Source organism: Phaenicophaeus curvirostris, chromosome 4, assembly GCF_032191515.1.
Source record: "Phaenicophaeus curvirostris isolate KB17595 chromosome 4, BPBGC_Pcur_1.0, whole genome shotgun sequence".
Lineage (NCBI taxonomy): Eukaryota > Metazoa > Chordata > Aves > Cuculiformes > Cuculidae > Phaenicophaeus > Phaenicophaeus curvirostris.
This window is the reverse complement of record NC_091395.1, coordinates 78,640,675-78,655,022: the sequence shown is the minus strand read 5'-3', so window position 1 is coordinate 78,655,022 and position 14,348 is coordinate 78,640,675. Positions and strand designations below refer to the sequence as shown.

Below are 14,348 nucleotides of genomic sequence, written 5' to 3'. Positions count from 1 at the left end.
CAGGTTGGAAAAGACCCACCGGATCACGGAGTCCAACCATTCCCATCAATCACTAACCCATGTCCCTCAGCACCTCGTCCACCCATCCCTTAAACCCAGCACCCAGCGCTGCTCCAGGGCCCCCGGAGCCCCAGGGCTGCCTCAGTGCATCCCCCTCCCCTGGGGTGCTGAGCATTTCCCACCTGGAGCCAGGACAGCGAGCTCTCCTCTTTATTGAGTGAGAAGGGAGGGGGGCACGTGGAACGAGGAGGGGGGACACCCCGCCAGCAGGGGGTGGGGGCTGTGCAGGGGTGGGGGTCCCACTCCCATCCTTTGGAGCCCGGCATCCAAACAGCCCCCTGCCCTCGGCCCCGGGTGCCTGGACCCAAAAACGAGAGGGCAGCACCCCAGGCTGGGGCCAAGAAGCCCAGTGGGATTATGGGGGGCTAAGGGAAACCCCCAGGAGCACACGGTGGGCACCCCGAGGTGGGGGGGTCACTTCTTGAGGAGCTGGGCTCGAGCCCGGTTCAGCTTGTCGGCCACGGCGCTGTCGGTGCTGGCCGTGCACTTGGACAGCACAAAGTTCATCTCCGTCTCGTTCTTGTGCTCGATGGCGGCATCAGCCGCTTGGTCCAGGTCCCTGCGGCACAGCGGGAGGGTTTGGGGGGGGCAGCAGCACCCCCAGGTACTGGCTCACCTCAGCCTGGAGGCCACAGACCCCTCGCGTCCCACCCCGGCTCCGAAAGCCAAGCCTGTTTCTCCTGGAGATCTCCCCCACCCCATCCCTGGGGGTCCTCAGGTTCCCAGCCCTGTCCTAGGAGGAACCACCTGCTCCTGGGGGCTCCAGGAGGGACCTCCTGCTCCTGGAGGAACCAGACCTGCTCCCGGGGGCTCCAACCCTGCCCCACGGCCGCCTTCAGCCCCTGCCCCACGCACCCCACGAGGACGAAGGCCTTGACGCGCTGCTCGGGGCCGACGCGGGGCGCGTACTTCTTGGCCTCGTAGCGGTTGTGGTGCTTCACCGCGATCTCCACGAAGGGCTGGAGGGGAGAGGAACAGGGTGGGAGGGCGTGGGGGGCTGGTGGCCGTGCCCTCCTGCTGCCCCACAGCCCCCCCCCGGCTCGGAACAGCCTCACACCAGCAGGGGAAACCCTTACCAGGTACCCGATGGGCGACTTCTTGCTCTTGGAGAACTTCTCCATCTCCTCCCAGTCCCCACGGGTGGCCAGGGCGCTGATCTTGAGCCACCAGTACCTGGGGAGGCAGGGGGTGAGCTGGTTCCTCCAGCTGCCACAGCCCCAAGCACGGATCCTGCCCCAAGGAGCCCCTCGTGCCCGTCCCCACCTCTTATCCGGGATCTTGAACTCGCGGTAGAGCTGCTCGGCTCGCTTGTGGTGCCCATCCAGGATGAGGTTGGAGACGGTGTCGTGCAGCGAGAGGTCGAGATAGGGCTTGTCGAAGTCCTCCTGGAGGTGCCGCTGGAGCCGCAGCAGCTTGATCTGATCCTCTGTGGCCTGGGGGAGCGAAAGGACAGCTGGGAGGGTCCCGAGGAGCCTTGGAGCTAAGCGGGGAGCCAGACTGGAGCCCCTCGCCCAGCTCTGCCCCTGCCTGGTCCCAGGAGAGCACGGGGACCCCCCATGGCAACTCCCCAGCCGCACTCACCTTGGCAGCAAAGTCGTTCTTGGCTTTGTAGAACTCGTCCAGGGCGTTCTGCAGGGCACCAACGCGCCCCTCGATGCGCTGGGGACAGAGAGCAGGGCCAGCTCAGCCCCTGCCTGCGCCGAGGAGCTCAGGGCAGCTCCCTGCGTGGGGCAGGAGGGAGCCCTACGAGCGCTGGGGTATCGGCTGAAGATGGTGCCAGCAACCCCCACGTTCTCCAAGAGCAAGAAATGAACATTGGGGACCCCGTGAGGGTTTCCCTGATGGAGAAGGGTAATCCCAGCCCATGGGGCAGCAGGAGGGCACAGCAGCCAGGCCTCAACGCCCTCCCATCCGCCTTCTCTCCAGCCCTTCATGGATGTGGCCATGAAGCACCAAAATCATCAAGAAGTACGTGCCTTGCAATGCCTTCCCATGGCTCTCTCCATCCATCCACCTCTCTGCCTTTCCCTTGCGGATCAAGAGCAGCCACATCTCAGCACGGTTTCCAAGCAAGGCCACCACCACCCGCTTCCCACCACCGGCCGCCTCCTCTCCAGACCCCAGGGAAGAGGCAGCAGGATCGCGCTCAACAGAGCTGAGATGTGGCTACGATGCCGCTCGCGGCTGAGACCAACGGGATGAGGGTTAACGAGGCCAAATGGTGGGTCCTGCCCTTGGGGCACAACAACCCTGAGCAGCTCCAGACTAGGAGAAGGCTGGATGGAAAGTGCCTGGAGGAGAGGGACCTGGGGGTGTTGGTTGAACAGGAGCCAGCAGGGGCCCAGGGGGCCAAGAAGGCCAAGGGCATCTTGGCTTGGATCAGACCCGGCGTGGCCAGCAGGGCCAGGGAGGTTCTTCTCCCTCTGGACTCGGCCCTGGGGAGACCGCTCCTCGAATCCTGGGGTCAGTTCTGGGCCCCTCCCCACAAGAAGGATGTTGAGGCTCTGGAACGAGTCCAGAGAAGAGCAACGAAGCTGGTGAGGGGTTGGAGAAGAAGAGGAGCGGCTGAGAGAGCTGGGGGGGTTTATCCTGGAGAAGAGGAGGCTGAGGGGAGACCTCATTGCTCTCTGCAACTCCCTGAGGGGAGGTTGTGGAGAGGAGGGAGCTGGGCTCTTCTCCCAAGGGACAGGGGACAGGACGAGAGGGAATGGCCTCAAGCTCCACCAGGGGAGGGTCAGGCTGGACAGCAGGAAAAAATATTTCCCAGCAAGGGTGATTGGTCCCTGTCCGAGGCTGCCCAGGGAGGGGGTTGAGTCCCCTTCCCTGGAGGAGTTTAAGGGCCGGGTGGACAAGGTGCTGAGGGACATGGGTTAGTGACTGATGGGAATGGTTGGACTTGATGATCCGGTGGGTCTTTTCCAACCTGGTGATTCCATGATTCTAAGGTGAAGCTCCGGCTCCATTATGCTTTGCTTTGATCTCCAGAGATCCCGGGTGGGACCTCGCCCTCCCTCCTGCCGCTGCCAGGCACAAACCTTCTCCGAGTAGCTGGAGTGGACGTGGAAGTTGCCGAGCTCCTGGTGGTTGTCGTCCTGGTTGTACAGGTCCTTTAGCGTCTCCCGCTCCTGGTGCTTGCAGAACTGGGGAGCGAAGGGGGATTGAGGGCACGTGGGGACAGGGAGCGGCGCCCACCCCAGAGCCGGGGACGCGGTGGCAGCACTTACCTGGCGGTAGAGGCTCAGGGCCACCGGCTGGTTCTGCAGCGTCATGAAGAAGGTGCCGCGGTTCAGCTCGTTCTTCAGGTGGAGAACCACGGTGTAGACTAGGGTGGAGAGTGCGGCTCAGCAGGGAAAACACGTTCCTGTCCCCAGCACGGCCGCCAGCAGCATCGGGAGAAGAGTAAGGGGACACCAGGCAGCAAGCAGAGCCCCGTGTTGAGGGCTCAAGCAGCTCCCACCACCCTCATCCCACACGGGAGCCACCAAGGGGCTCCCCCAGCCCCAAAGCCCCTTCCCAGGGAGGTTTCCTGCCTGGATCACAGAATCATAGAATCACCATGTTGGAAAAGACCCCCAGAATCATCGAGTCCAACCATTCCCATCAATCACTAACCCATGTCCCTCAGCACCTCGTCCACCCGGCCCTTAAACCCCTCCAGGGAAGGGGACTCAACCCCCTCCCCGGGCAGCCCTGCCCCGTACCCAGGTCGGTGTCCCCGCTCTCGATGGCTTTGCTGAGGGCCAGCTTGCTCCGCTTCATCTTCAGCAGCAGTGGGACCTGCTCCCCGGAGCGCGGCTCGTACTCCAGCAGCTGGAGGAGGTGGCAGCGTGCGGTCACCCCCTGAGTCGCCCCACCACCCTCCAGCCTCCGCGCCACGGCAAACACACCTTGATGGCCAGCTCTGTGCGGCCGCAGTCGTACGCCCGCGCGGCGATCTCGGAGTAGGAGATGCCCGGCGTGTCGCCCAGCTTCTGGTTGATGGCGTGGGCCACCTCCTCATCGGACTTGTCCTTCTGCTGCACCTGCAAGGGCGCGAGAGGAACACTCTCCGCAGGGTTCCAGACGCGCAGAGCGCTCCGAGCCGCCTCCGTACCTTGTAGCAGGCCCAGTGAGCCAGGATGCGGCTGACGCCCTGGATCTCGGAGAGGCGCAGGTACTCGCAGATCCGGATGGCCAGCGGGTAGAGACGCCGCAGGACCAGCCTGGAGGGGCCGAGGAGCTCAGCAGCTTGGCCAGAGTCATGAAGAGCCCCCCAGTAGATGGGGACCATAGGAATGGGGCCAAGCGTGCCTTGTGCCCAGCTCATGGGGACCCTTACCTGTCCAGCAGGACTTCAATGGTGAGCCGCTTGTATCTGTGGGGACGGTCAAGGGATGGCTTAGCATCAAAGAATGGTTTGGGTTGGAAAGGGCCTTAAAACCTACCCAGTTCCACCTCCTGCCACGGGCAGGGACACCTCCCACTGGAACGAGGGGCTGCAAGCCCCATCCAACCTGGCCTTGAACCCCTCCAGGGATGGAGCACCCATGTTTTTTCTGGGCAACCTGGGTCAGGGTCTCCCCACCCTCCCAGGAGAACATTTCTCCCTAAAATCTCATCTCAATCTCCTCTCTTGCAGCTCAAAACCATTCCCCTTGTCCTGTTCCTGATCAAAAGCCTCTCCCCAGCTTTCCCAGAGCCCCTTTCCATACCAGAAGCTGCTCTAAGGTCTCCCCACAGCCTTCTCTTCTCCAGGTTGAACAACTCTCTCAGCCTCCTACAGGAGGTTCTCCAGCCCTCACATCATCTCCGTGGCCTCCTCTGGACTCGCTCCAGCAGCTCCGTGTCCTCCCTGTGCTGAGGACTCCAGAGCTGGACCCAGGACTCCAGGTGGGTCTCCCAGAGCGGAGCAGAGGGGCAGGATCCCCTCCCTGGCCCTGGTGGCCACGCGGCTCTGGATGCAGCCCAGGACACGGGGGGTTTCTGGGCTGCGAGCCCACGTTGTGTCTCCTGTTGAGCTTCTCCTCCCCCAGCACCCCAAGCCCTTCTCCTCAGGGCTGATCCCCATCTGTTCTCTGCCCAGCCTGGATCGGTGCCGGGATTGTCCCAGTCCAGGTGCAGGACCTTGTCCTTGGACCACAAAATCCCTCAGAGCACGGGCAACACGTGCTGGGTGCCTGCCTCCCTCCTTGCCTGGAAGCCCTGGCACATACAGCCAGCTCGGCTTTGCAGGCACCACATTTCAGCTCCGTGAGGTGTGATGAGTGTAGGGGTCTCAGCTAGAGACCCCACCATGAGCCTGAGCCCCGTGTGGCCAGGAGCCGAGCTCTGAATCTCGCTCAATCCTGATGAGATGCTCGGAGTCCCAAACAGCACTGATCCTGCCTGGGTCCCATCCTGCTCCCGCCCCAGCGTCAGAGGATACTGGGTGAAGGTGAGCGGGATGCCGATCTGATAGTCCCGGATGGCGTTGAGCACCCGCAGGTCCTGGCACATCCGCACGAAGCTCTCCGGAGGGAACTTGTCGATGAAGCACTTCCCGAAGGAGGCTGCCTGCAGGAGAAGGCACACGGCACCGGGGCTGTGCCAGCTACGGCATCACCGCAGCCAGGAGGGAGGCGCCTTCACGGAATCACCAGGTTGGAAAAGACCCACCGGATCACCGAGTCCAACCATTCCCATCAAACACTAACCCATGTCCCTCAGCACCTCGTCCACCCAGCCCTTAAACCCCTCCAGCGAAGGGGACTCAACCCCCTCCCTGGGCAGCCTCGGACAGGGACCAATCACCCTTTCCATGAGAAGTTTTTTCCTGCTGTCCATCCTGACCCTCCCCTGGTGGAGCTTGAGGCCATTCCCTCTCGTCCTGTCCCCTGTCCCTTGGGAGAAGAGCCCAGCTCCCTCCTCTCCACAACCTCCTCTCAGGGAGTTGTAGAGAGCAATGAGGTCTCCCCTCAGCCTCCTCTTCTCCAGGCTGAACCCCCCCAGCTCTCTCAGCCGCTCCTCTTCTTCTCCAGCCCCCTCCCCAGCTTCCTTGCTCTTCTCTGGACTCGCTCCAGAGCCTCAACATCCTTCTTGTGGTGAGAGGCCCAGCCAGAGCCTCCCCCCACTCCACTCACCCTCAACAGCGACTTCTGTGTGTCTGGCTCGTGCTCGTAGCCGGCGGCCTCGATGCACTGGCTCACCGCCTCCAGGAGCAGCTTCTGGTCCTTGATCTCCCGCAGGTACTCGTCTGCCTTCTGGCTTTCCTTCTGCAGGGAGCACGGCACGCGGGGCTCTCACCGGCTGGGGACAGCCCTGACACCCCAGCACCCCGCGAGCAGCGGGGACCTCCAGGATCATGGGATGGGTTGGGTTGGGTGTGAAGGGACCTCAAAGCCCACCCAGTCCCACCCACCTCCTGCTGGCTCAGGGGCTCCCAGCCCCATCCAACCTGGCCTTGAACCCCTCCAGGGATGGGGCAGCCACCCCTGCTCTGGGCAACCTGGGCCAGGGCCTCCCCACCCTCCCAGGAGAACATTTCTCCCCAAGATCTCATCTCAATCTCCCTTCTCGCAGCTCAGAACTGTTCCTCTCATCCTACCCCTGTCCTCCCAATCAAGAGCCCTTCCCACCACCGTGGTGTAACACAGCAGTGATTTCCACTGGAGACACCCAGCCGTACCTCGTACTCCTTCTGTGCCTCCAGCAGGAGGGCGCCTGGGGCCATGGAGGCGATTTTGAAGATCTCCTGGCTGGCCTCTAGGGAGAGGGGATATAAAACCACGTCAGAGGCTGTCCCAGCCCAGGAGCATCGCCTGCACCCGCTGCACCAACTCACCCGGCCTTCACGAGAACAGAAGCGGGGCAGCTGCCGGGACACCGAATCGTGGAATCATTAGGGTTGGAAAAGCCCTCAGAGCACATCCAGTCCTCCCATCCCACCCCTTGTTCCTGGGGAGCAGAGCCCGATCCCCGCCTGGCTCCAACCTCCTCTCCGGGAGCTGCGCAGAGCCAGGAGGTCTCCCCTCACCTCCTCTTCTCCAGGCTCAACAGCCCCAGGTCCCACAACCCCTGTTCTCCAGCCCCTTCCCAGCTCCGATCCCTTCTCCGGATGCGCTCCAGCCCCTCCAGGGCTTTCTCGGAGCGAGGGGCCCAGAACTGAGCCCAGGATTTGAAGCGTAGCCTCATGAGTGCAGGCGATCCCTGTCCTGCTCCTGCTGGCCACCCCACAGCTGATCCAAGCCAGGTGCTGGTGGCCACTTTGGCTACCTGGGCCACTGCTGGCTCGTGTTCAGGTGCTGCTGACCAGGTTCCTCTCCACCAGGCAGCTTTCCAGCCGCTCTTCCCCCAGCCTGGAGCTCTGCAAGGGGCTCACGGTCGTTGCGAGGAGCTTTTCCTCCCCACAAGAGCCACGGCAGCTCCCGGGCAGCTCCGCTCTGGAAGCGCGAGCCCGGCAGCCATGAAGGATGCGAGGAACAGGGGCGCCGAGCTGGGCCAGACCTCAGAGGGCTGAGAGGATGGGAAGCTGCCCCCGCTCAGGAGAGCTGGGGGTGTTTATCCTGGAGAAGAGGAGGCTGAGGGGAGACCTCATTGCTCTCTGCAACTCCCTGAGAGGAGGTTGTGGAGAGGAGGGAGCTGGGCTCTTCTCCCAGGGGACAGGGGACAGGACGAGAGGGAACGGCCTCAAGCTCCACCAGGGGAGGGTCACGCTGGAACTCGACCTCACCAACCCACGCCGTCTCACCTGGGATCTCGTGCAGGAACTCGTGGGAAGTGCGAGACAAGATCCGGACCCCATCCAGCTCTGGCACCAGGTAGGAGTCCTCATCCAGGACAAACCTGTGCTCCCCGCTAAGGGCTCATGGGCTGAAAGCAGCTCTGGGTGCAGCCCAGCCCTGCCGGTGCCACCGAGAGACCCCTCGAAGCCCCTGACCCCCTTGGATCACGACCCCCTGTTGCACGGAGAGGCAGCAGGGCACGGGATCAGCAGGTGGAGGGCGAGGAATCCCCTCTCGCCCCTGGGGAACAGGGTCTGGACCTCGACGGGGCTGGCACTCCCAGCCGTGGGGGCTTTGGTGGCTCCTGGCACTGGCGCTGCTCTCGGAGCTGAGGGGGAACAGGATTCCTGCTGCAGGGAGGCTCCGGGAAGGCAGGAGGACAGGAGGGGCTGCGCTGCTGTACAGGACCAGGCTGGGCAGGGGAGAAGGTGGCAGAACAGCAGAGGAGAGGAGCAGAGGAACGACACCAAGCTCCTCTGACTACCCTGGGTGGCCACTGACTCCGAGGGGGCTCCAGGAACACCGGTGCCCACGGCACAGACGGCAAAGGAGGGACCACGACGCCTGCAGTTTGGAAAGGACACAGTCCCTCTTCCCCAAAGGATACTGGATGCACTCCGAGGAGTTCCCCACCACCATCAGCTGCCGCTCCCAGGCCAGCACCACCGCACGCTGCCGACTCCGGGGCCGCATGCACCTGCGGGAGCCCCGGCTCAGCCCTGGCGCTGCCGCAGCCCCGACGGCAGCACCGGGGACACGAGAGGCTCCCGGGGCGGCTGCAGAGCCGAGAAAACCCTGGGAAAGGCTCGGGGCGGCGGAGGAGGGCGGGTGGGCACGGCCAGATCACTCACCAAACCATCTGCTTGGGCGCCGATCGGATGCTGCAGTTGAACTCGCAGAGCTTCTCCTGCGGCCGGAGAGAGCCGGGTCAGGGGATGGTGGCACAGGGACGGGCGGCATCGCGGTTGTGCCGTAGGGAAAAGCTGAAAGTAGCTCCTGGGCCATGAGCAGGTGCTGTGGCAGCACCCAGGCCCATCTGCAGCTCCAGACGGGAGCTGCTCGTCCTGGAGTGAGCTCCGAACAGAGCTGAAGGGAGCAGGATTGGTCTCCGAGGACACGGAAGCAACCGGCACCACATGGCACGAGCCCCACAGCCGCGGGGAATTTGCAGAGCGGAATAAGGACGTGGAAGCTGGGTCCCCGCGGCGCAGCGAGCACCGTGGCACTGGGGATAAGGCTGGGAGTGCCCAGGGAACGGGGCCAGGCTCAGCAGATTGGGGTATGGATGGAACAGAGCTGTGATTGCTGGGGAAAAAGCAATCACGGAATCTCAGAACCACTGAGGTTGGAGAAGACCTTTAAGATAGTCGAATCCAACCGTAAAGGCAACATTAGCAACTCCACCACTGAACCCTGTCCCTAAGGGCCACGTCTACATGGCTTTTGCAGCCCTCCAGGGATGGAGACTCCCCCACTGCCCGGGGCAGCCTCTGCAAGCACTTGACAACGCTTTCCATGAAGGAATTTTTCCTACTATCCAGCCTAAATCATCCCTGGGGCAACCTGAGGCTGTTTCCTCCTGTCCTGTCACATATTCTGTGGGAGAAATGCTGTTTATCTGGGGAGCTCAGGCAGAGAAAGGGAGGTACAAGGCCAGCAAAAAGGCAGCTCCAGAAACAGAAACTGGGGAGTAAGGAAAGAAATCAGGGGAAGAAGAAAGAATGGATTTCCCAAGGGCAGGAGCACAGCTCCAAATCCATGGGAACACACGTGGACACCGCGTGCTGCTGCATCTGCCTCCAGAGAGGGAGCGAGGGTGGGCTGAGAGCAAACACTGCGCGATGGGAGGAGGGAGATGCCCACCTTGAGGGATGTCAGTCCCATCCAGATGTAGCCAGAGTCGGTGAAGAGTGCCAGGCAGCGGTAGTTGAAGGAGACGGCCATCTGGAGGTAGGAGCCGGCCGAGGGGCTCATCCCGGGAGGGGTCTGGGGCAGGGAAAGGGACACGGTCACACCAGGGACAGGGATGGAGGCGGCAGAGCATCCCATGGGACAGCAGGGACAGGGATCATAGAATCACCAGGTTGGAAAAGACCCACTGGATCACCTCCCATCAATCACTAACCCATGTCCCTCAGCACCTCGTCCACCCGGCCCTTAAACCCTTCCAGCGAAGGGGACTCAACCTCCTCCCTGGGCAGCCTCGGACAGGGACCAATCACCCTTTCCATGAAATATTTCATCCTGCTGTCCAGCCTGACCCTCCCCTGGTGGAGCTTGAGGCCATTCCCTCTCGTCCTGTCCCCTGTCCCTTGGGAGAAGAGCCCAGCTCCCTCCTCTCCACAACCTCCTCTCAGGGAGTTGCAGAGAGCAATGAGGTCTCCCCTCAGCCTCCTCTTCTCCAGGCTAAACCCCCCCAGCTCTCTCAGCCGCTCCTCTTCTTCTCCAGCCCCCTCACCAGCTTCCTTGCTCTTCTCTAGACTCGCTCCAGAGAAGATGGAGCAGCCAGCAAGGGATGGAGGCTGCAGAACATCCCATGGGACAGCAGGGATGGGGACGGAGCAGCTCCCTGCGGGCACCCGGGCACAGCTCACTCACCACAACAGAGCAGGAGGTGTTGTCCAGGAGGTAGAGATCCTGTCCCACCGCCAGCAGGACGATGGTGACTCTGTCTTGGGACAGCACGGCCCAGCAGGACGGTGGCTTCTGTAGACCTGCCAGACACCAGCGTCAGCCCCCAGTCCCAGCCAGAGACAGGGTCTGTGGGAAAGAGGGTCAGGCTGGACATTAGGAATAAATATTTCCCAGAAAGGGTGATTGGTCCCTGTCCGAGGCTGCCCAGGGAGGGGGTTGAGTCCCCTTCCCTGGACGGGTTTAAGGGCCGGGTGGACGAGGTGCTGAGGGACATGGGTTAGTGATTGATGGGAATGGTTGGACTCGATGATCTGGTGGGTCTTTTCCAACCTGGTGATTCTATGATTCTATGAAGGGGCCGTACCGGGAACCTCGGGCATCCTGCGCAGCTTGAGGTCGTCGATGTTGGTGGCCAGGGAGAAGCGGTGAGCGCCGGTGAGGATGGCCACGCCAGTGCCATACTCCGTGTGGAACACCTTGGCCTCCAGCACGTGGTTCTGCAGCACCTCCTGCACCACAGAGAGAGGACAGAGCTGGGATGGAGCAGCCAGGGCACCACATTCCCGCTGTTCCGGGGATGAAGCCACCCCGGGGAGCATCCCAGTTCGGCCAGGTCTTGCTCCTGCGTCAAACAAGGAATCGTCCTGGCCCCAGGAGCCAAGGGGAGGGTTTCCAGCCCTGCAGGGAGGCTGGGAGAGCCCCAGGCTCCTTGCTGTGTCCCGTGGGGCTGAGGCAGCACTCGAGGGGGACCTCACAGTGCTGGTTTCCCATGGCACAACCCCAGCCCTCAGCATCTCCCGAGCTCCCCGCCGTCTCCCCGCTCACGTTGCCCATGCTGAAGTGACGCTTGAACTCGCAGAAGAGGTTGTAGATGAGGACGGTGCCGTCCTCCTGGATGCACAGCAGGTCCTCGCTGGCCGTCCAGCCCAGCTGCACCAGCCGGCCGCTCTTCCACTGCGGAAAGGGGACACATGATAGCCTCCCGGCCAGCCCAGCACCACCCGTGTCCCTCCAGGAGCCACACATGAAGCCAACAGCTTCCAAAGTTCTGATACCCCAGGTCTGCAGGACCCCATGGCCACAGCAGCTTTCCCCGGGGCGCCCCGTATCCCCCTGAGCGAGGAAGGGAGGGAGCTCCCACTCCAATCCGTCCCCTTCTCCCAAGGCTGGGCAGCCTCCCTCTCTCCACAACTCTCCCCGTTTCCCCCTCACACCCTCCCAGCGTTCCAGCAGCTTCTCCCTGGCACATCCCAAACTCTCTGCCCCATTCCAGGCTCCCCCTGGCACGTCCCAAAGTTCCCCTGCTCCATCCCAAAGCCCCCCTGCCCCATCCCAACATCCCCCTGCTCCATCCCAAAGTCCCCCTGCTCCATCCCAAAGTCCCCCTGCCCCATCCCAATGTCCCCCTGCCCCATCCCAATGTCCCCCTGCCCCATCCCAAAGTCCCCCTGCCCCATCCCAGGCTCCCCCTGCCCCATCCCAATGTCCCCCTGCCCCATCCCAAAGTCCCCCTGCCCCATCCCAAAGTCCCCCTGCCCCATCCCAATGTCCCCCTGTCCCATCCCAAAGTCCCTGCCCCATCCCAGGCTCCCCCTGCCCCATCCCAGGCTCCCCCTGCCCCATCCCAATGTCCCCCTGCCCCATCCCAAAGTCCCCCTGCCCCATCCCAATGTCCCCCTGCCCCATCCCAATGTCTCCCTGCCCCATCCCAACGTCCCCCTGCCCCATCCCGGCCCCCCAAGAAGCTCCGGGGGTGCCGGTTGGAGGCGAGGTTGCCGCAGCCGCGCCGGCTCACCGGGATGGTTGCCAGAAGAAGTCCCGAGGCCGAGTAGATCTCGAGCAGCGGGCGGGCGCTGGGTGATTTCTCCTTCTTAAAGTTCTTCAGCAGAGCTGGGATTGGGACGGGACAGGACGCTCGGTGCCAGCCCTGGCCCCGCTGGGGGTCCGGGACACCCCCCGGCTGGGGGTCGCAGGGGTTTCTGCCCCACTCAAGGGTCTTGGGGGGGGCGCTGGGGTCCAGCCCTACCTATGGGCCCCCCGTACGGGGCAGCGGCCACCAGGCAGTCCCGCAGGTCCTCCCTCAGCCCCCACTCCATGGTGTACAGCTCGAACCTCCTGCAGAGACAGACGGACGGACAGGTGAATGGACAGGGGGCTACGGATGACGCCCACCCCGCAGCCAGGGCCCCCCACCAGCCCCACGGCCACTCCTGGACCCCCAGACCTGCCCTGGGACCCCCCTCACCAGTCCCATGGCCACTCTGGGACCCCCCAGCTCAGCCTCACCACCTACAGCCCCCCAGGATCCCCTCCCAGCCCCAGGGCCCCCACCTCACCCTGGGAACCCCTCACCCCGAGTTCCATCACAGGTCCAAGACCCCCCAGCCCCAGAAAGCCCCCTTTACTCTGGGACCCCACTCACCACCCCCAGACCCTCCTCTCATCCTGGAATCTTCTCCTACACTGGGACTCTCCCACCCCAGGACCCCCCCTCATCCAAGGATCCCCCCCCCCCTTCATCGCAGGACACCCCCTCATCCAAGGACCCCCCCATTCCCCATCCCAAGGGACCCACCCCGGGAATACCCCTTCATCCTGGGAGCCCCCTCTTCACCCTGGGACACCTCCTCTTCATCCCAGGGCCCCTATTCATCCCGGGGACCCCCCCTTCATCCCGGTAACCCCCCTAATCCAAGGACACCCCCAATCCAAGGACTCCCCCTAATCCAAGGACTCCCCCCTTCATCCAAAGGCTCCCCCGGGACCCCCCCTTTCACCCCAGGACCCCCCCCATCTCCCCGAGTCCCCTCCCCTCATCCCAGGACCCCCTCTTCATCCAAGGACCCCCCTTCACCCCAGGACCACCCCCCCCTTTACCCTGGGACCCCCTTTCACCCCGGGGACCCCCCTCACGCAAGGCCCCCCCCCTTCCTCCCGGGACCCCCTTTCACCCTGAGACCCCTCTTCCATCCCGAGACCCCCATTCACCCCGGGACCCCCCTCTTCACCCCCGGACACCCCCCCCCACCGGTAGAAGGCCTCCTCGCCCAGGGGGTTCCAGTTGGCCGTGTAACAGTCCATGGTGCCGGCCCGGGCCCTGCTGAGCGGCCTGCGCTTCCGCCCGGTGCGACGCCGGTGACGCCATCTTGAGTGAGGGCACAGGGAGGGTGAACGGGAGGCCCCGCCGCCATCTTGAATAAGGGCACAGGGGAGGGTGAATGGGCGGCCCCGCCGCCATCTTGAGTGAGGGCGCAGGGAGGGTGAACCGGAGGCCCCGCCGCCATCTTGAGTGAGGGCACGGGGAAGGAGGTGGGCTGGCCTGCCGCGTCTTGCCTCCACGCTTCTCCCGCTCCTTCAGGACCACTCTGTGTGCCCCCCCACTACTATCACTCCCCCTTGTCCCCCCCCACACTTTCGCGTTTTTCCCCGCCCACTGTCCCCTCTCCGCCAAGCAGCGCCGCCCCCCGCGCTGCCTCAGCCAATCAGCGCTAGCTGCAGTCCCGCGCTGAAGACGAGGCCACAAGCCCCGCCCCCTAATCACCTCAGCCAATCAGCGCCGCCACCGATGCTGTCACGTGCAGGGGACGCGCTCTAAGCCCCGCCCCTTACGCTCAGCCAGTCACCGTCGGCCCAAGCCCCGCCCCCTCATCGCTTCAGCCAATCAGCGCCGCCACTGATGCTGTCACGTGCACAGGACGCGCTCTAAGCCCCGCCCCTTACGCTCAACCAATCAGTGTCGCCGTAACCCCGCCCCCTCTCCGCCTCAGCCAATCATGCTGTCGCGTGCAGAGGACGCGCTCTAAGCCCCGCCCCTTACGCTCAGTCGAGCAGTGCCGCTTAAGCCCCGCCCCTCATCGTCTCAGCCAATCAGCGCCGCCCGCTCCGCCCCCCGCAGCCAATGGGAGGTGCCGCGCG

General features: G+C 63.8%; 1 protein-coding gene across 1 annotated transcript; it reads right to left on the bottom strand.

The window, feature by feature from the left end:
* Nucleotides 1–194: 194 nt before the first annotated feature.
* VPS16 (VPS16 core subunit of CORVET and HOPS complexes) lies at nt 195–13,553 on the bottom strand. Its single transcript, XM_069856717.1, has 24 exons — nt 13,462–13,553; nt 12,460–12,548; nt 12,229–12,323; nt 11,259–11,387; nt 10,798–10,942; nt 10,398–10,513; nt 9,663–9,785; nt 8,651–8,706; nt 8,407–8,496; nt 7,766–7,860; nt 6,704–6,780; nt 6,159–6,290; nt 5,465–5,592; nt 4,379–4,414; nt 4,154–4,262; nt 3,948–4,082; nt 3,762–3,870; nt 3,285–3,382; nt 3,096–3,200; nt 1,642–1,719; nt 1,324–1,493; nt 1,137–1,233; nt 916–1,019; nt 195–619 (listed from the first exon to the last, which is right to left on the bottom strand). The coding sequence occupies exons 1-24, from the start codon at nt 13,512–13,514 to the stop codon at nt 475–477; spliced, it is 2,514 nt and encodes an 837-aa protein (XP_069712818.1). The 5' UTR covers nt 13,515–13,553; the 3' UTR covers nt 195–474.
* Between the last annotated feature and the right edge of the window lie 795 nt (nt 13,554–14,348).

Bases quoted from the DNA above. Each gene is read 5' to 3' on its own strand.
- VPS16 (XM_069856717.1), bottom strand. From the start codon at position 13,514: ATGGACTGTTACACGGCCAACTGGAACCCCCTGGGCGAGGAGGCCTTC. The intron at 11,388-12,228 runs GTGAGCCGGCGC...CCCTTTCCGCAG, and splicing joins TTCTTCTGGCAACCATCCCG to TGGAAGAGCGGCCGGCTGGT. The intron at 3,383-3,761 runs GTACGGGGCAGG...TCTCCACCCTAG, and splicing joins GAGCGGGGACACCGACCTGG to TCTACACCGTGGTTCTCCAC.